Source organism: Hemicordylus capensis, chromosome 3 (genome assembly GCF_027244095.1).
Source record: "Hemicordylus capensis ecotype Gifberg chromosome 3, rHemCap1.1.pri, whole genome shotgun sequence".
Taxonomy (NCBI): Eukaryota; Metazoa; Chordata; class Lepidosauria; order Squamata; family Cordylidae; genus Hemicordylus; species Hemicordylus capensis.
In genome coordinates, this window is record NC_069659.1 from 275,275,874 (window position 1) to 275,297,719 (window position 21,846).

At 44.8% G+C, this 21,846-nt stretch overlaps 1 protein-coding gene and 1 long non-coding RNA gene across 9 annotated transcripts in view; both read left to right on the top strand.

The window, feature by feature from the left end:
* Positions 1-8,949, top strand: part of GPAM (glycerol-3-phosphate acyltransferase, mitochondrial) — a 68,005-nt gene extending 59,056 nt beyond the window's left edge. For all 8 annotated transcript variants that reach the window (XM_053306008.1, XM_053306002.1, XM_053306007.1 and 5 more), the window contains one exon: positions 510-8,949. In XM_053306008.1, the coding sequence (XP_053161983.1) occupies positions 510-626 (117 nt within the window). In that variant the 3' untranslated portion in view covers positions 627-8,949. The remainder of the gene's footprint in view (positions 1-509) is intronic.
* A 7,160-nt stretch (positions 8,950-16,109) lies between these two features.
* On the top strand, positions 16,110-18,816 carry LOC128349212 (uncharacterized). The gene is made up of 3 exons (XR_008318618.1): positions 16,110-16,239; positions 16,395-16,610; positions 18,036-18,816. It is a non-coding gene; the product is annotated as an uncharacterized LOC128349212 (long non-coding RNA).
* The last annotated feature ends 3,030 nt before the right edge of the window (positions 18,817-21,846 follow it).

Here is a 21,846-nt window from a genome sequence, read left to right on the forward strand (position 1 = left end):
AGTGCTAGTTTTAAAGATTTACAGAAGGGTGTTCTTCTGAAGATACGATCGAAAGATCACTAAGTTCAGGTATAGGAATATGGAAAATCTTCTTTGTTCTTTGATGTTTAATAATACTAGTGAGGTGCATGAAATTAAGGTTTTTAGTTATGAACCTACTCTGGCCCCATTACCACCTTGACTGTGTGAAAAATTAAAAGCTTGATCACATGTTTTGTTTTGAATGCTTTTTCACTTTCAGGAGTCAGTTGCCATTTTAATGAGATTTGAGGTATGTTTCAGAGCTTTACAGATTATGAAAGTTGCTATGGCTGAAAGTTTGCAGCTACTAGATCATATACTGTATGATTGAGGCAAGTGTGTAACCTTCATGCATGGGGAAAAATGGCCCAAGACAACATGGGAAGTGAGCCTGAGAGTCATATTATGCAGCTCTTTGATTGTGTTTGCAAATAAGTAGCACAGTTGGAGGAAATTACTGAAAATATGCTTTTACATGTTACTTTTAGGTGTTTAAGGAGACAAAGCAGAAGAGAGACTCTATTTTGGAATTAAGCAGTACTTTCCTACCTCATTGTAATCGGCAGAAACTACTGGAATTCATTATGGGTTTTGTTATACTGTAGAATGCATCCGTCTGCTTGTGCCAGCAAGAAGACTGGAAGACTTGGAGAATGTGACACAAAGCTTCAGGGCTTCTGCTGCTTCCATAGTGTGTATAGTGCCATTTTTGGTAAGGCCTTATCTGACCCAAACCACTGGAAGACAAGTGCCTTCTTATACATGCATGTCTGGATCTATAAGATTTGGTAGCCTATCAAACATTTAAAACACTTTGGATGGAAGTGATAAGCCATGTTTGCAAACAAACACTAGTTTTCATGAACCTGTATCCAGTGTTGCATTTTTACAATGCAAAGTGTTACATTCACTTCAGGACTAATGACTGTGACAAATGCACAAACATATTTACCAGCAATCTGTCATTAATACTGTTTTGAATATCATGAAAAAAGTTCAGCATAATGTATGAACTTTGCAAAAGTCTTGTCAGCAAGAACAATTCATTCTGTTCATTACTGCAAATAAATGGTTTCTGAGAAAATCTGAATGCAGTCAGGAAAAGGGCATTTAACTTTGGTTTCTACTGTACTGAACATTCAGATTTATTTGCATTTTACATTAAAACTACTAAGATTTTTTTGATTTTGATTTTGAATCAAAAGATTGTTTTCAGCTTGCTACTTGCTTGCATTTCATTCTCTGAAGTGATTATTTAAGCTCTATAAATTTCAGCAATAACATTGAAGTATTTCATGTTAGCCCATTCTAATCTTGAGTAATACTGGGTGGTGGAGGATAATTGTTTGACATAAAAATATTGCAAGCAACTCGTGCTCAAGCAGACACATAAATGGGTGTAGGTGTCTGAATACTGTGATAAAGTTTAGTGTTCATACTCTAAAGCTCTTATTCTGCATAATCCTATAGAACAATGGCCACTCACAAAGTAAATAGTAGGTTGATTACAGTGCAAGATCTAAAGGTTCACACAGTTGTTTAGCTAAAGCAATAAGCATGGCATTCATTCTTTAGAGAAACTGGATCGTTTCTCCTTCTTGCCTTATCAATTAAAGACGTATTTCAGTTTCTGCAGACTCTCCTCATTTTAGTTGGAGAACATGAAACAGTTTGATCCACAATTGATAAGGCCCTCTGTTGATGTTTTTTAATTAAAACGTATGCCCAAGTGACGAAGGCATTGTACATTCACTCCAGTCCAGTGCTTCTGTGCAGTTTTAGCTTGTATGTTTACTCCACTATTGTGTTTACTACACATTTATTAAAATCATGTTTTACAAGTATTTTATGGATGAAAGCAATTAACAGGTTGCAATCTTTCTCAGTATTCCCACAAAACAATTCCATATGAGAGACACTTCTATGCATGTTTCCCATTACTAAATAGGTGGTTTGAAACATTTAAGATGCATTTCTGAGCCCAAGTTGCATCATATCAGTGACAGAAGCAGGAAGTAAACCTGAATTAATTAATTTGTTTTACCATTTCCAGCAGGATAGCAGCTGAAATGAACTCAATTTGTTCTAATAAAGCATACTAGCTTCTTAGAAAGATTAAATCTCATCCTTGCTAATGTGCACTATTTGTTAAAATGAATGTTTTCTCTGAATAGCAATTTCTAGATTGCCGATGGCTTCCATTTAAGGTCAGATAAGTAGGTAGTTGTAAATAACTTCCCATTGTTTTACTACATTATCAGTAAACATTGAATGTATGCTAGAATGAAGATTGTGTATTAACAAAACAAAAAAAGAGACCCAAGCAATATATATTGTGGATGATGCTTGGCTAACTTTAATGAAAATATGACTAATTTTAAGAAATGAAAGACTAGGAATTAGCTTGGAGAAAGTAATTGCTGGTTGTCACTAATGAAAATAATTTATTGCTTTATTAAAATGTTTGCGGGATGTGGCAATGTGCATTTGAGTCAGTTAATATGTGTAGTATATTGTAATTGCTTGATGTGAAGGGATGCTTTTTAAATGTAGACTTTATAAGCTGAGAGCCTTTGCATGTTCAGAAATGTCAAGCTGTGAATGTTGTGCAGGGACAGAGAGAGAGAGAGATCCTCTTGTAGCATGGAGTTGTGTATGTACATGCTTACATGTGGGTTAGTTTTGCTTTTCCACAAAGGTAAAGCACAAAGCTCCTAAATCGAATTTTGCCCTTCTGGGAGTTTATTTTTAAGCCCTGATAGATGTAAAGTGTTCGTTTCTGTGCTGCTGGAGGACATCTTCTTTGGGTTATCCTTCCCATAGGCTCCAGAAGCAGGACTATGCTAATGAACTGAAAGATTTAAGAGCCTGGGAAGGATAGCTCAACCCAGTTTTCTGTAGTCCTGCTCCAGAGACAGCCTTCTCTCTTATCTTTTCCAAGGCCTTTACCTCTCTTCCTCAGTCTATTAATTTTACGTTATCCTCAGTTCTTTTTCTTTTTAATCTTGTTTTTTCTCTCCGCGTTATTTCTACTTTAAAAAAAATCTCCCCCCCCCCATCCACTCTTTCCTTCTATCCCTGGACTCTTCCTCAACTCTTCTCTCCAGGATACAGAGACAGGGACCACCAGTTAGGATTGTTTTTTCACCAAAAGGAAGGAATCACTCCAGCTTCTCGCCCAAACAGCCCTCAAGCGTGCCGAGCACCACCAGGTCCTTGTCATCACTGCCCAACTCCCCCACAACTGGCACAACCCAGAAGAGGGTCCTTCAGGCACTTCAACCACTGCCTCCGTGGGCTTGTCTTTGCCTTCTGTCCGGCGGGGGTGGGGGGCCCTGAGTCCAGCAGAGGCCATAGAGGGCCATAGAGGTCACAGCGGAGCCTTCTCATGCTTCAACCTGAGGCCCGCCCTTCTTCATGGCTTCCTCAGTGTCCACCATCTTGCTGCCTGAACTTGCACAACAGGGAGGAGCAGCTACAGGTCAGGAACAGCCAACACAGCCGACAGGGCCTAGCAGCCGAGATCAGCAGCAGCTAGGTCAGCTGATGGAGGTCTTGTGGCCGCCGCCAATAGCGGGACAAGAGTAGCAGTTGGGGGGCCATCAGGGCCAGAGCGCCTTGTATCCACCATGTGGCAGCCCCCCGAACAATGGAGGTGGCAACAAGGCAACAGGCATTGGAGGCAGCTCCCAAATTACGCAAGTGCTGGTGAGACGGCTCGCTTCCACACCAGTCGAGAATGTCATTCCTACAGAACTATAGGAACTGGTGAGACCTGGGCTATCTGCCAACCCACCTAGAAACTCTCCCATAAATCTAACCCAGCTAATGCCCCTACTCCCTCTAGGGAATAATCCATTGGGCCCCATAGCACCTGATGTAATCCCTTGCCTTAGACCTACCTACTAAATAATGAGGTCCCACTTGCCTGGCAGATATGGTTTCAAAATATGCTGTTCCAGTTGCTAAAGCAGAAAAGGTCCTCAAAAAGGGGGGGGGCATAAGTAGAGAAGGTGGGAGTCTTCCTCCTCACCCTCCTTCCTCTAGTCCAGTTTCCAGAGGATCTAATTGGGGGGAAATACATAGTAAGTCACTTAGGGCAAATGGGCATAAACGTACTTCTATGATTCTCTTGATCCCCATCCAAATGTACCAGAGGATCACAAAGAGGCAGATCCAGGCGGCCTAGATCCAGAACTTAACCACACACACACACCCAACCATACCTCTGGACTCTCATTCTGCCCCTTACTCTCCATTAGGAGACCCCGATGTGGAAAACAACTCCAAAGAGGATGGGTAATGGTTGGATGACCCAAAATAATGATTAATTGGCTACCTCCCAGTTTTCCTTCAGAGGAGTTTAACCATCTGTTAAGTCAGTTTCTACCCTGGGCTTACAGCTCCTTCTAGCCCAAGAGGAACAGCCTCTTCCAAAAGGCACATTGGTTTCCCCAAAACTGAACGCCTGGGATAATAATGTTCCTTTCCCGGAGCAATTTGTAGACACAGTGGGACAAAAATGGTCAGCCCCGGCTTCAAACAAAAAGCCCAGTCCAACAGCCACCAAATTTTATTCTTTACCTCTCAAAGCTGTGGAACTCCTAAAGGTTCTTCCCACAGATGCTCCTGTGGTGACACTTTTATTGGGCATGGTGCTCAATAATGATGGGGACGACAACTTAAAGAGATGCTTCCTACAAAAAGATTGAGGCAGGCCTCAAGAGGGCACATTAATCTTCTTCCCTTATTATTAGCTCATCTGCCACAGTCTCTATCATAGCTAGATCTTTGCTTCTATGGGTGGATGAACTCCTACAGAACCCACTTACTGATCCAACTAGACTAAAGCAAACACTATTGAAGATACAGAAAGTACAAGCTTTTATAGCTGACGCAGCGTTTGATTCCATATATTTTTCTGCATGCTCCACCTTCCAACAGTGGTGGTGTGCAGGACCTTATGGCTAAAACACTGGCAGGTAGATGTCATGTCCAGATCTAATTTTGCTTCAGTCCCTCTATACAGGGTCAAAACTATTTGGAGAAGAAACCTTCAACGATGAGTCAATTGAGACTTAAGGACAAAAAGGTCCTTCCCTCTGCCACAAGGAGGACAGGAGACAATACAGGAGGCCGCCTCATTCCTTTTGCCCCTTCAGAACCTCTTACAGACACAGGGACAAGGACAATAGGAAACAAAGACCCTACTGGAACAAACAGCATACGTTTAAACAGGGCTCCAGAACAGCACCTCCTTTGCCAACCAGAGCAGGATGCTTAAGCAACCATCTTGACTTGTGCCCACTCATTGTTGGGGGCTGGATTTCTGAGCACTTTCATGCTTGGGAAGTCTCCACCTCTGACCTGTGGGTTCTATAGGACATTTTTCAAGCCTAGAATTCAGTACTCCTCCCCCAAACAGACTCCTGAGGACCCGCTGCTCTTGCTAATCAAGCCAACATTTGGGGCTCCTACAGGCGATTCTTCACCTTCTGGAAATAGGGGCGATAGAAAAGATACCTTGGGATGTTAGAGGGATCTACTATGTTTTATCCACTGTACCCCCAAAAGACGGATCTCTCTCAGCCATATTAGACTCAAATTTCTGAACAAATTCATCAGGTAAAGGAGGTTCAAGATGAAGACCCTACGCTCGGTGATGACTCGATAGACCTCACAGAGGCATAATTATGCATTCCCATCCATCTTGCAAGCCATCCTTCGCTTTTACTATGGGGAAATCCATTATCAATACAAGGTCCTCTCATTTGGCCTCACATCGGTACCAAGGGTCTTCACAAATATTCTGGTGCCTCAGGGAAAAAAGAGTCTTCACAAAGATTCTGGCACCTAAAGGGGGTCAGGATCCTGGCCTACCTGGAATATCTCCAGATAAGGGCTCCAGCTCTCCCAGGGCAATAGACATGGCAATACAGACACTGACACAACATGGCTTCCTCATCAACATGGCAAAGAGCCATTTCATCCCCACACAGACGATCCAGCACCTGGGGGTCATAATAGGCACTGTAACGGACAGGCTCTTCCCCCATCCCACCGCACAGAAAATCTTAGACAGCATGTAGGAAATTACACTAGGCCAAAGGGTGTCCCTGCTATATCTGGCTCACCTACTGGGCCTTATGGTAGCACCCCTAGATGTGGTACAGTGGGCCCATTTTCATCTAAGACCCCTTCAGTGATTCCTCCTTCCATAGCAGAAAGCCATAGCACAAAACACCTGAAAGTGTGCTTATCACCACAAGTTTACCAGCCCATTCTGGTGGACCTCCCCAGAATGGCTAGAGCAAGACAGGCAATTTCTAGACCCACGCAGGTTAATTGTAGCCACGGATGCTAGTCTCACAGGTTGGGGAGCACATTCACCACTCTTCATGAGGCAGATGGTCAAAACAGGAACACATGCACAGTATCAACTGGCTGGAGTTGAGGGTGATTCACATTGCTTTATTAGCCTTCAAGCAATTAGTCACAAACATACTCATTTGGATGGACAACGTAACCAAAAAAGTCCATGTAAACAGATGGGGGAGGGGGACTGGGGACTGATCCTTTCAACAAGGCACTCTCCTTATACAGTGGGCAAAGTCAAATCTGTCCTCCCTGTGGGCCCACCACGTCAAGGGGATTCTCAACTCCCAAGTGAATTGACAGAACATCAGTCCAGCAGAGTGGAGCCTTAATCCCCAGGTCTTCTTCATGATCTCAGAGCATTTCAGTCACCCACAGTTGGATGTGTTTGCCTCCACAAGCAATGCCAAGATGGACAGGGAGCGGAGATGGTTGACACTCTATCGAACCCATGGCCCCTGGCTCGACTTGATGTCTCCGGTACCAGCGATAAATTGATTCCTATGCAAGGTACACTTGGACAGAGCAGAAGTAGTCTTTTTAGTCCTGTTTTGGCCCAGGAGGGTCTGTTTCCCAGAGATCCTGATTGATGCATGACCCACTGGCTTCTGTCAATAATCCTAGACCTATTCCAGCAAGGCCCTGTCCTACACCAGAACCCAGCTTAGTTGAAGTTAGCTGCCAGGAGACTGAATGGAACCTCTTAAGCCTCCATGTTTACTCACATAATGTACTCAACACTATCTTAGCTTCACTATGCCAATCCACAAATTGGATCTATCAGTACACCTGGAGAGCCTTCTTGCATTGGTGCACTAAACATCAAATTTGGAAGCATAAATGTGGAATAGAGAGCTCTTGCCTTTCTTCCAGAAAGGGCTAGACAAGGGATTGAAAATCAATACCCTAATAAAAGGCAAGCAGCAGCTATAACTAGTGCACTATCCATGCAAGACAAGAAGGACTTGTCCAACTATCCTCATCTTATGAAATTCCTCAGAGGGGCCACTCCTCTCTCCACCCATTTATATACATTGATTTCCAACTTGGAGTTTGCATATGGTGCTTACAAGCTCCTCCATTTGAACATATATGTTCAATTCCCCTAAGGTGGTTTTTATTTAAATTGGCCTTCTTAATCACCATCACCTATGCTAGGGAAGTATCAAAATTACAGGCCCTGTCTGTTTGCAAGCATTTGTGTGTTTTCACCCCTCCTTCATCCCCAAACTTTCATTTGTCTTTCATTATTCTCAGGACATTGTATTGCTTTAATTTTTCCCAAATCCAGTCCATCACTTGGAGAAGGCCTGGCACAAACTAGATGATTGTAGGTGCTTAGACGTGCCTCAAATGCACAAACTCATTCCATTCTACAGATTCGCTCTTTGTATCATACCTGTCTACTTCCATGGGTCAGAAAGTATTGGCACCCACTGTATCCAGATGGATTAAGGCATGTATTACCTTAGCCTATGAAACTCAGCATGTGAGATTGCCATCCAATGTTACTGCACATTCCACCAGACCAGCAGCACTTTCCACCAATACTCCCATTTCAACAATCTGTAAGGCAGCAGCATGGGTATCTCTCAACATTCACAAAACATTCAAAGTTTGACATTTTCAGATCTGCTACTGCGTCCTTCAGCAGAAGGGTATTGCAGAAAGCTCTTTCTCTTCAGAAGTCCAGGATGCCGCAACTGGATTTCTTAAGCTATAGCAACTCCCACAGGAGATGCCCTCCTCCAGCAGCAGAGAAAGGAACATTGGTTACTTACCGTGATGGCTGCTTCTTGCTGCTGGAATGGACATCTCGACCAGTCCTGTTGGCTTACCTGGATTACTGAGGATGCAGTATTTTCATTTGCACAAGTATATTATTTCTTCTCCTCTCGGCTGCCTTTTTTCTGCTCATAGTGAACTTGGACATTTGAAACTGGGTTGGGCTATCCTTCCCAAGCTCTTAAAGCTTTCAGTTCATTGGCATAATTCTGCCTCAGGAGCATGTGGGAAGGATAACCCACAGAAGATGTCCTCCATTCCAGCAGCAAGAAATTTTCACGGTAAGTAACCAATGTTCCTTTCCATTTTTAGAATACGGTTCTTCAGATTCTGGCTCTACAGTATTAACTACTCATAGAAGTATAGTTGTACAAATTAGTATAAAGAACAACATTCCACGTATATGTCTGTAAACATGTAGAATTTTCTCCAATGTTTAATTTTGTTTTTCAAATCTTTTCTGAATTGATTGCTTTGGGATGCATAATTATCTTGCCACAGTAATAACTTTATTCTAACATTTTCGTTAAGGTTTTTAACCAATTGCCTTGCCTGTACAGTTTTTTTTTTTTTTTAAGTATTAGCATGACACTTTCAATAATAAAGGGCTTGGGAAGAATTGCAAAACACTGTAGACACTCTGTGAACCCAGGCACTGTCTTGAAAAATGATACTGCATTTGTTTGCCTATTTAACATCATCTTCTGTATTTCTTGTACAGCACAGAGCTGCATAGTAACTTTATTTTAATAAACAGTTTGAAATGGGTTTATTGTAATGTGACTAAATCCTTAGATATTTCAAAGACCATTTCTGTATTATTTCCTGAAGTTTTCTGCCTTAAAAAAGAAAGAAAGATATAGACTGCCTTTCACATCAGCTTCAAAGTGGTAGACTGACATTTCCCAACCTGTGTGTTGTGGAACACTGGCCAGTGTACCACTCCTGAGTCAACTGCAAAAATGAGGCATTTAAAAGGAAAATTCCTCCCAGTGCATAAGGGTGCAAGCCAGATCCAAAAACTGGCTCAAAATAAATAGATATTGACAAACAAAGAAACAAATATGCACAACTAAGTCTGTCTCCAAATAAAAAGCATTGGGAAACACTGGTATATAGTGTAAAGAGAAATACATCATGTAAAAACATATGGTACTTTGTAGATTGCCATGTGCAGCCCTAGTCACCTAATGGCGCAGCGGCGAAGTAACTTGTCTAGGGAGCAAGAGGTTGCTGCTTCGAATCCCTGCTGGTATATTTCCCATACTATGGGAACTATAGGAAACACCTATATCAGGCAGCAGCGATATAGGAAGATGCTGAAAGGCATTATCTCATACTGCGTGGAAGATGGCAGTGGCAAAGACAGAGTGTGCTGTTGAGTTGATGTTAACTCCTGGTGACCACAAGCCATGTGGTTTTATTTTGGTAGAATACAGGAGGGGTTTGCCATTGCCATCTCCCGCACGGTATGAGACGATGCCTTTTAGCATCTTCCTATATCGCTGTTGACCCATATAGGTGTTTACCAGTGTGGATTTGAACTGGCAGCCTTGGGCTTGCTATTCAAGTCATTTCCCTGCTGCACCATTAGGTGGCTGTGGCAATGGTAAACCCCTCCTATATTCTACCAAAGAAAACCACATGGCTCTGTGGTCCCCAGGAGTTGACAACAACTCAATGGCACAACATTACTATGTGCTGCCCTACTATTCAGCTAAACTGCATAGCACTATGCTTTCATTTCTACAACAGTGGTCAGTTGCACTTTCACAAGAGAGGAGCCCTATTCACACATTATGCACTTGTACAATCTGTGTACAATATTGTTCACATGTTAGGTTGAATGCAGGTACTACAATCTGTACCATGTACCAAGCGGCATCAACCCAGTACAGTCTAGGGATGTGCATGGAACCGGCTGGCCCAGTTCGGTTCGAGTCTGGATTGGACCAGTTCAGTCAGGCACCCTCTTGAACCAACCCCCCCCCCCGGTTCAGTCTGGTCCAGATGGGTTCGAGGACCTTTTAAAAAAATAAAATAAAATAACAAATTTGTTTTGTACCTTTATTCCCTATGGGGGAGTTCCTTGAGGCGGTGGGGGGGGGGTCTGTGGAGGTTTCCCCTTCCCCTGCCAGCCTCAATGCGGCCAAAACCAGCCTGTTCAGCTGTCTCTTTGGCCCGTTGGGACCTTCCCCCTCGGCACGGTGGCCATTTTGGAGGCCACCGCACCTGTGCATTCGGCCTCTGAGAGGCCTGGCATGACCCAGGCTGTCTCTAGAGGCCAATTGCGCAGGTGCGGTGGCATCCAAAATGGTTGCCGCGCTGAGGGGGAACACTCGAACAGGCCGAAGAGCTGGCCGGTTTGGGCTGCATTGAGGCCAGCGGGAGGAGGGGGAACCTCCACGGACCCCGCAGCGGCCTCAAGGAACTCCCCCGAAGGGAGTAAAGGTACAATTTTTTTTGAATGAATGAATGAATGAATGTTCGTGAACCTTCAAACAGTTGGGGGATGTTCGGTCTGCGGTCAGACCGAATGGGGTTGTTCAGTTCAACCCCGGACCATCGAACCGAATGCTGTACTGGTTTATACCTTGGTATACTGCATTTACAGGTCAGCTCTGACCCACACTAACAAGAGAATTTGACATTTGCCCTGTGATCTGGATCTGGTGGGAAACTGTCTTTGAACAGGGAAAGTCAGATTGTCAGTTACCAAAGAAGAGCTGATCTTGTGGTAGCAAGCATGACTTGTCCCCTTAGTTAAGCAGGGGCAGCCCTGGTTGCATATGAATGGGAGACTAGAAGTGTGAGCACTGTAAGATATTACCCTCAGGGGATGGTGCCGCTCTGGGAAAAGCAGAAGGTTTCAAGTTCCATCCCTGGCTTCTCCAAGATAGGGCTAAGAGAGATTCCTGTCTGCAACCTTGGAGAAGCCGCTGCCAGTCTGTGAAGACAATACTGAATTAGATAGAGCAATGGTCTGACTCAGTATATGGCAGCTTCCTATGTTCCTATGATATTTTGTTTTGTTTTGAGTTTGCTTTCTGACAAGTGTCCAAAGAGAACCTGGAACCATATCTCATGGCTTCACTGATTTTCTGATCCTCCTGGGTGGTGCTGAGACATAATATTTTGTTACTGTCTCCTCTTCTTGAACAACTGCAATCAGAAATAATTTAAGTACTAGCTGGGCCAGGCACAGAGCATCTGCACCTTTCATTCTCCCCCCACCCACCCGCCACTGCTTTCTTCCCCTGCCTGCTGCCATTTTCTCCCCCCTCCCCATCTTTCCCGCTCACCCACAAGTCTGTTCACCGATGCCACCGCTTTCTTCTTAGGCCCTCTGGATCTACTCCATATATTTTCATACACCCACAGTTATATTTACTATACATATGTCACATAGTTATTAAATGTATAACTTTGCTTAAATAGTAACCCCTAATACCCGCAATGGTTAAGTATAGGTTTATCAGATGGCTGCTCTCACAGGAGTTCCTTTGGCAGAGACCTCCTCCTTCAAGCCCTTTGGATGCAGTGAGGATTGCATCTTTTTTTCCTTATATGGCAGTCACTACTAAGCTTTGCAGCCTTCAACTGGACAAGCTTATAGCATCTAATAGTTTAAGCCTTAAAGAGCAGGGGTTACATGTCCAGTTCTGGCCACTGTATTTCAAAAAGGATATCATAGAACTGGAAAAGGAACCAAAGAGGGCAGCCAAGATGATCAGGGGACTAAGAGCACCCTCCTTACAAGACAAGGTTATTCCATCTTGGGCTTTTTAGTTTGGAAAAGAGCTGGAGAGCTGGAGGGAGGAGCTGATCTTATGGTAGCAAGCATGACTTGTCCCCTTAGCTAAGCAGAGTCTGCTTGGGTTGCATATGAATGGGAGACTAGATGTGTGAGCCCTGTAAGATATTCTCCTTAGGGGATGCAGCTGCTCTGGGAAGAGCATGTAGGTTCCAAGTTCCCTCCCTGGCATCTCCAAGATAGGGCTAAGAGAGAGTCCTGCTTGCATCCTTGGAGAAGCCATTGCCAGTCTGTGTAGACCAGGGATTCTCAACTTTGGGTCCCCAGATGTTAGTGGACTTCAACTCCCATAATCCCCAACCAAAGGCCACTGGGGCTGGGGATTATGGGAGTTGAAGTCCAATAACATTTGGAGACCCAACTTTGAGAATCCCTGGTGTAGACAATATTGAGCTAGATGGACCAATGGTCTGCCTTGGTATAAGGCTGCTTCTTGTGTTCCTATGAGACATGATAGGGATTCATAACATTATTACAAGTTCTTCTCCCTCTCTCCCAGTAGAGATGTGCACGGTCCGGACCAGTCCGGACCGGCACCGAAGGGGGGCCCTTTCTTTTAGGGCGGGAGGGCTTTCTTACCCCTCCCGCCTCTTCACCCCCTCCAGCGCCTGTATTTAACCAAATAACGGGGCGCTGGAAACCAGCCCCCGCCCCCCCCCCCAGCAGATCCACATAGAAAGGTGCCCATACCCCTGCCGCCGTCGCCCACCCGCCCTCCCTCCCTCCCAGCTGCCCGCCCGCCCAAATTCTTACCCAAGGCTGCAGGAGTAAACGAGAGGAGCTCCCGGACAGAGCTCCTCTCGTTAGAAAGGCCTGATGCAGAATGAAGGCGCTTTGCGCGCGCGCCGCAAAGGACACCGGAGGCCCAGTCTACCCGCCGGGAAAAGACCGGGTAGACCGGGCCTCCGATCGCCGGAGGCCCGGTCTACCCGGCCTTTTCCTGGTGGGTAGACTGGGCCTCCGGCGTCCTTTGTGGTGCGCGCATGCGCGCGCGCACAAAGCGCCTTCATTCTGTATCAGGCCTTTCTAACGAGAGGAGCTCTGTCCAGGAGCTCCTCTCGTTTACTCCTGCAGCCTTGGGTAAGGATTTGGGCGGGTGGGCAGCTGGAAGGGAGGGCGGGCGGGCGACGGCAGCAGGGGTATGGGCACCTTTCTATGTGGATCTGCTGGGGGGGGCGGCGGGGGCGGGGGCGGCTGGTTTCCAACGCCCCGTTATTTGGTTAAATATGGGCGCTGGAGGAGGTGAAGAGGCGGGAGGGGTAAGAAAGCCCTCCCGCCCTTAAAGTTATACCCCCCACCCGGACCCGGACCAGCAAGGGCCGAACCAGTCCAGCAGTTCGGCCATTCCTTAGAATGGCCGCCGGACCGGTTCGGACTCACCCCTATCTCCCAGCACTAGAACCAGGGGCCATCTCATGAAATGGATTGCCAAGAAATTTAGGCCTGACAAAAGGTGCATAATTATCATAGTGCATAATTAATCTATTGAATTCTCTGCCACAGTGATGGCCACCAACTTGGAAGGCTTTAAAAGGGGTTTGACAAATTTATGAAGGACAAGTCTATCAATGGCTACTAGTCTTGATGGCTGTAGGCTGCGTCCAGGTTCAGAGGCAGGAGAGAAACAGTGGGAGAGGGGGCAAGCCTTCATCTCCTGCTTTGTGGGCTTCCCAGAGGCATCTGGGTGGCCACTGTAGGAAACAGGATGCTGGATTAGATAGGCCTTGGGCCTGATCCAGCAGGGCTGTTCTTATGCTCTTAACCAACTTTGCCCTTTTCTTTTGTGAGCAATATCTCCCCCTGGGAGGCGTGACTGAGCTGGAAGGGCCTTCCCTTCCATGTTTCCTGTTCCTCTTGGTGGTGAGCAGTTTCAGTGCTGCCCCTGCTATCCAGTCCATACCAGGTCCCATAGGAGCATCTTCCTCTGAGTAGGTCTCATCTAGTACTACCTCTGGCAGGTGGCATGTTGTGATGCCCTGATCTAAGTTCACAAATGCTACCAGCAGGTGCAGGAGAACTCCTGCCTGTGGGCTTCCAGCAGCATCTGGTGGGCCACTGTGTGAAACAGGATGCTGGACTAGATGCACCTTGGGCCTGATCCAGCAGGGCTGTTCTTATGAAAGGCTGACAAGAAAGTCATGCCTCACTGGGGTCATTGGAACTTATTCCAAATACATGCAGAGAATCAGATTGTGATTTAGATGTTCATAGGGGAAATGTTTGACTAACAAAAAGAAGGTTGCCAATTCAAATCCCCACCGGTACTATATCGGGCAGCAGCAATGTAGGAAGATGCTGAAAGGCATCATCTCATACCGCGTGGGAGGAGGCAATGGTAAACTTCTCCTTTATTCTATCAAAAGAAAACCACAGGGCTTTATGGTCGCCAGGAGTCGAAATCGACTTGATGGCACTTTTACTTTTAACCCCCATAATGGTCAGCCTCATAAGGAGGAATGCCCACCAGAACAGGGCAAAGGATTGGGTGTTGATTCAGCCTAGCTCCAGGTCCAGACATCACCACAACTGCAAGGTTTATCCTTGCTGAATGGAACACACACACACCCATGTGTGCCTAGTGTGTTGTAAAACACATGGAAAGACAATATAGTCTCTGAGATTTTTCAAAGCCATCAGGGAAGGGTTTAATTCTGCACTTCTCATTAAGCTTAATGACATCTGTGTCTACTTTAAAAATCTAAACCATTATCTTTTCCCCTAAGGAAAGATAATTTAGGCTATAAATGGATGAAACTCAAGAGTGGTGGGGTAGTAGGCAGTGGGGAAGGAGAGAAACAAGGTTGTAAACTATTTGTAAGTTATTAAAGGTGTGTTTTGATACTGAAGTGAGTAAGCAGTCTTGGGTTTTATAAACTAAGGGATAATTAAAATTAGAAAAATGGAAAACAAGCAGAGGAGAATTGGCACAATTGCTGGTGGAGCTTGAAAACCTTGACACTGAAATCTGTAGACTGGAGTGTATTAAATTTGCATGTCACAGTAAGATTTCTCTGCTTATTAAGGAACATGGCTCTTGTATGCCTCATTAAGGTCATATGTTAGCTACCTTAAGCTCTCTCACTCTTCCCAACTTCGGGATTCACATCCACACCCAAAATGAGTAGTGGGCATGTGCCTAATGAGCCACAAGAAATCAAGGCCTGAGGCTTTGTAATGGATTAATAACCCCCCAGTGAGCCTTAGTGAAGTTTTGAGCATTTGGGGAGATTTGATGAATCCTTAAACTGCTAGGGCTCTAGTTTCTTATGCTCCTACAAACCTTCCAACAGTCACTGGGCCTAGAACCAAACCAACCAGAGGGGAAAAAAGAATCAAAATGTAATCTCTCCCTGCCACTTTTTATGCATGGAAATGTTGGAAGGCACACACTGACAGTGGCATAACAAGTCCTGAAGGGGCCTGTGTGCAAGAAATGAACATGGGCCCCATCTATTCATTTCCCCGGAGAAATGAATGGAAGAATAAAAAAGATTAAGAACTCTGAATTATCAGTATTCTCTCCAAACTAGAATTTCCAGGATAAGAATGGTATAAAACATGCACATGTTCAGAGGTGCACCTAGGTCATTTTGGAGCCTGGGCCTAAAGGCTTTTGGAGGCCCCCCCCCCATATTTTAAACACATTTTAACACGACTACACCACCCAGGGCAGACTAAATACGATTGGGGGGCCCTCCAAACTAGAATTTCCAGGATGGTATAAAACATGCACATGTTCAGAGGTGCACCTAGGTCATTTTGGAGCCTGGGCCTAAAGGCTTTTGGAGCCCCCCCCCCGTATTTTAAACACATTTTAACATGACTACACCACCCAGGGCAGACTAAATACGATTGGGGGGGGCCTCAGGGGTGTGGGGGGGCCCTGGACTTTGGCCTGGAAGTTCAGGGGTAACAGCGCCTCATATATGTCTGTAGTGTAGATAGGTGCCCTCCAGCTATCTCTCCCTGTGCTGAAGGATGACACTTTGCCCCCACCTCTGCAGGCATCAATTATGACATCGCCTGTGGTTTCCCTATTATGATGCACTGGATGTCTCCTTGGTGATAGCTAAAGCTCCATCTCCATGCATTAGCTATCAAGGTGCTGAGGAGATGCAGGAGGAGAAGCAGCATCTCACAGGGGTAGCTTGTTTCTCCTCCTCCAGTCCCAAAAAGAGATGGGATAATCATGGCAAAGCAGTTGTGCTCCTTTTACATATACAAATGAGTGGGAAGGCTGCCAGGTAAGAAGTATCTTTTTGTTCTAGAAGAAGAACTTGTAAGGGCTGGAGGTGGTTTGAAACCAAGCCATCCAGCAGGTGAGGAGAGTATTTCAGTATCTCTAAATGCCAAGTTCTCTCCCTTCCTTTGTTTGGCTCTGTCAATGACCTTTGCCAAGACTTAATTCTAGAGACAGTAGGAGAAAAGATACAAGGTTACCTGGAGAAGAATCTTCACCCTGGAAATTGGTCAACTTGAACAGTAAATTACAAATGGACGGCAGTAAGACAACCTTAATATTGGAAATAATCTGGAAAAGCTAAAACTACAACCCTACAACCATAGATTCTGCCAAGTTTAAGAAAATATACTCATTACAAAATCATGATGCAAGGTAAGGAATTATGCAAGGTAAGGAGCATAAATTGTTGCACTCTTTCAGATAAAAGAAAGCAAAAATTTAGATATTAACATCACCAACATAGTTTTATTGCCAAAGAAAGCAGCCATTTGGTTTCTTTCCTAGACAATAAGGGTGTGCAAACAGGTTCAAGTTAGAACTGGTTTGAATCTGAACCGGTTTGGTTCAACGGTTCTAACTCAAACCAAACACCCCCTTCAAATCTCAGAACCAGTTCTAGATTGGACCGAAACGAACCCAGTTTGGTATGAACCAGTTCAAACAGGTTCAGAGGTTCTAGCCTTCCTTTTAGGTGCTGGTCGCCAGTGGTCCCTCTAATTTTTCCATCTCTGTATGGAATAAGTTTTGCTCTGGGTGGCAGAATCAAGGCACTGCGTGTGCACCTGCATTCAGAGTGGGGCCTTCCTAATTCAACCTGAGCGGGATCTAAAATTAACTGAGCGGACATCAGAAAACTTGTGAGTACATGCACGTGCACACACCTTAGAGGGAAGAGTGCTGGCATTTTGTGACACGTGTCACTGGATTTCATTTGCACATAGATCCAAAAAATAAAACACAAGGCTGGGTTTGGGGGTAAGGCACATTGGGCAACAACTTCACCCTCAATCCCCAGGGTGGTGGGGTGCATGGGTTCCTTTAAAGGAATTTTTATTTTATTTTTAAGTTTTGGGCCTGTATGACAGTTCTCTCAAGGAATCCTAGCTTTGTAAGTTCTTTTTCTCATAGGGAAAAATTTCCTTTAAAGAAACCCATGGACCCTGGGGATTGAGGGGGGAGTTGTTGCCCAATGTGCCTTACCACCAAACCCACTTTGGGGCACCTGCACAACCCCAAAGGGGGAATTGGGGCCACCTCAAATCCCCATTATTCCCTATGGCAGAAATGATGAAAATAAAAAAATCTTTAAAAATCATTAAATATCACAGGAGTGTCCAATTGCTTTGGGGTTTGGGTGGTAGTTGGCACCCACAGATGCCTACTACTCACATGGTTTTGTGCCTCTAGATGCTCTACATTTTATTTATTATTTATTTGATTTTTTATTTATTCCTACATAGGGAATAATGGGCTGGTTCGTCCCCATTATACCCCATGGAGAACCTATTAGAACCAGTTCAAGTTGGGTTTGAATTCGAATTGAATGGAGGGGGGGGGGGTTTCCGAGCAATGCCAGAACTGAACCTACCTGCCCTGGTTCAAGTTCAGATCAAATTCAAACTGAACCAACCAAACTGGTTTTGTGCACACCCCTACTAGACAATGAGAGCCAACACCATCACAACATGCCTTATAATCAGGAAAGGGCTTGGCTTGAAATGCATGGTTTTCAATCAGATTAAGAGATCAACAAAATCATTACAAAAAGTAATGATACATTGTTTTGCATTGTTTCAGGAAGGAGGAAGTATAAATGATCACAAGTGGTCACCATCAACATGGAGGTAAGTGCTTAAGAGGTAAATCCTTTCTTGCCAAAGCAAATGGCTACTTGAGTTCTTTTCAGGACCATTGCCTTTTTCAAATCAATCTCAGAAGACATCTTTCATAATTGAAGGTTGTGCTGACCATTTTGATTACTGTTTTGTAGACTGAAAGGTAATTTTCCAGTTCACTAGGAACTGTAACCTATCTCTTCTCACGAGAGAAAAAGATATACTTCTCTAAGGTAAGTAAAGAATAGTCCATTGTCTTACATGGGAGCAGACTTTTGCAGATAACACGATTGGTGGGGGGCGGGATCTGTGCCTTCACTTGAAAAGCATAAAACAATTCATGGTTTCCTGAATGCTGAAGAAAGCAACAAACTTGTAACAAAAAGTCTGGTGTAAGGAACATTAGAATTGTTGCTTTGCTTCAGGATATGTAAAATATCACCAACATGGAAATAAGATGAAGGTAAAGTGTGCTGTCAAGTCGATTTTGACTCATGGCCCCCACAGAGCCCTGTGTTTTTCTTTGGTAGGATACAGGAGGGGTTTACCATTGCCGCCTCCCATGCAGTATGAGATGATGCCTCAGTGCCAGCTCCTCTGGGTCCTGCCGGCATTCCCCCTCCCAGTATGGCCCAGTGGTGGCAGCCCGGCCATTTGTGTGACCTCCACACATGCTGCTGCTGTAGTGGAGCTGCCGCCACTAAGGTGTCCTCTTGCCCGCCCTTTCAATCCCTTTAGAGTAGAAATCCCCTTTGCTTGCAAAGGGTAATCTTCACCTGATTCCCTTTTACAAGCATAGCCACCTGAACCAGATTGAACTGGACATAACTGGTTTGACCACATGAACTGAACCACCAGCTGGTTCTAACAAACTGGTTTGTGGACTAATGGTTCTGTTTGAATTAGGCTCAAATTTGAACTAAACCACTGAGAACAAATCCATGCTCACCCCTGCCCTATATGTGATCATTGTCAATCTGTTTTATATCAGTTTGTGTTACATAACAAGATGTTGTGAATTCAGCATTAAATATAATTAACAAAGGATTGCCATATGACATAGGACTGCCATTAAAATAGGACTCCTCTGCTTGCTTTTAGGAAAACCCTCAAGATGTTCCTGTTTCCCCAGGCTCCTAACCGAAATTTAAATTTTAATGTTTTTATTTACTGAGATTGGTTTTGTCTGTTTTATGAATTTTAACTGTTTTGTATTGTTTTTACATTTGCTGTGTTTTAACTTTGTACACTGCCTAGAGACATCTATATCAGGTGGCATAGAAATATGAGGAATGAATGAATGAATGAATGAATGAATAAAATATAGCCACAGAGAGCTTTGTGAAGTTATTAGCTGCTAATATAATTGGTTTTCCTAAGCCCATAAACATCAAATAGCAAGTCTGATTTTTTTTTTATGGCAAGTGCTTCCTTCATTCTAGTAAGAGAGCAGTCCCTTTACTTCCCACACTCAGGAAATCAGGTTCATGACAAAAGTAAACAGAAAATAAAATAGCAATCATGCCATGTCTTCCTAATGGATCCCAATTGACTTATATAAAATATTTGCTTGCTGTAGCACAGACTCCACTATGCAACTGACTAAATTATAGACTCATAGAATTTGAGAGGGATCTTTGAGGTCTGCTAGGACAACCCCCTGCTCAGTGCCTGAAACTACTACAGCATGCCTACCATATGGCTGGCCAATGTCCGAAAGCCTCTGGTGAAGAAGAGCCCACTACTGCACAAGGCAGATGGTCCCAGGGTCAAGCAGCTTTTACAGTTGGAAATTTCTCTTAATATCTTGCCTGAATCTTCCTCGTAATATCAACCCATTTGATCTAGTCCTGCCCTCAGGAGCCTCAGAGGACAAGTCCGCTCCTTAGAATAAGCCTTGACAACAACTATCATATCTCCCTTTAGGCTGCATAAGCATCCTTAAGCATGGCCTACTAAAATTTAGTTTCAGATAGTCCCTGATGGTAGTGAGCTTGATTGCAGTATCAGGGTCTGGGGTTCCAACGGAGCCGGGACTGCTCACTTGACTTTTCACAGTGTTGCCATTCACTTTTTACATCAGCTAACATCATACAGCTTCCCCACAACATGAAGTTTTGAATGGCACAAATATTCTTTTGAAACAGCATCCCACTCCTTACCCAATTGCACATTTTATGTCCGTTGCATATTTTAAAGTCCTTCCCATATGGGGTATGGGTTCATTTTTAATGAATGGACCATGGAACCATTTGAGTTAACTTTTATTCATCCCAAATGCCTACAGCAGGGGTGCATAACTTCAGCCGTCCAGCTGTTGCTGGACTACACCTCCCATCAATCCCCAGCCACAGCGACCAATAGTCTGTGCAGCACTGGCCTTCAGGGTCAAAATGAACTGAATGACATATGAGCCATATGGGCGCCAATTGTTTGAATAACAAGTGTGTGTGTGGGTGTGTTTAGTTAACCTTCTAGAAGGGCAGAGAAGTGGACCTGGGGAAAAAAACTGTTTCAAAAAATGAAAAGGAATGTTGGATTTCCTCCTGGTGGCTGGTTCCTAGCAAGCCAGCTGGTCTTGTGGTAGCAAGCATGACTTGTCCCCATAGCTAAGCAGGGTCTGCCCTGGTTGCATATGAATGGGAGACTTGATGTGTGAGCACTGCAAGATCTTCCCCTCAGGGGATGAAGCCACTCTGGGAAGAGCAGAAGGTTCCACGTTACCTCCCTGGCTTCTCCAAGATAGGGCTGAGAGACATTCCTGCCTGCAACCTTGGAGAAGCTGCTGCCAGTCTCTGCAGACAATACTGAGCTAGATAGACCAATGGTCTGACTCAGTATATGGCAGTTTCCTATGTTTCCTATGTTCCTAAGCCACCACCACCCCTGCCCCACCCACGGTGCCCTAGGCCAGTGTAACCGGTCCAGAACATTGTGAAGAAAAGACTGTGGAGGGGCGAAAACTAGGAGATCTGGATCGTGATCCGTTGCATTCATAAAGAATGGGTTCTGCAGTTTCTGCAGACCGCCAAACACCGTCGTGCATACTGACGATCCTTCTTGAAACTTCAATTTCACTGCCTTGATGTTGCGGGGAGGCTGGGTGGGTATTATGAATACAACGGATCACCTCCAGATCATCTGTTACAGGTAAGCAACCTGTTTATCTGGATCGTGATCCGTTGCATTCATAAAGAATGGGTGATTAGCCAGCTTCCCGCTTTGGCGGCGGGTCATCAAGGCAGCACCCTCTTCAGGATACTTCGACCAAACTCTGCATCTTTCGCTTGCCGTATGTCCAAAGCATAATGCTTCACAAAAGGATGACATGAGGCCCATGTGGCTGCCCTACAGATCTCCGGCAGTGGCACACCCGCCAAATTTGCTGCTGATGCTGCATAAGCCCTCGTTGAATGCGCTTTAATAGAACTTGGGGGTGTCACACCCTGAGCATTATATGCCAGCCGCACGGCACGTACAATCCACTGCGCGAGCCGCTGACGCGTCACTGATAAGCCCTTAGTCTTGCCACGGTAAAGTACAAACAACTTGTTCGTTTTCCTTATGGACCTAGTGGCGTGCAGATAATACAGCAAGGAACGCCTTACATCTAGCGTATGCATCTTGATTTCCAACTGCGTCTGTGGGCTTTGGAAGAACACGGGAAGCACAATATCCTCATTGATATGAAACTCCGACACTATTTTGGGCCTGAACCTAGGATCCAGGCGCATCACTACTTTTCCCGGGTAAATTTGGGTGTAGGGCCGATC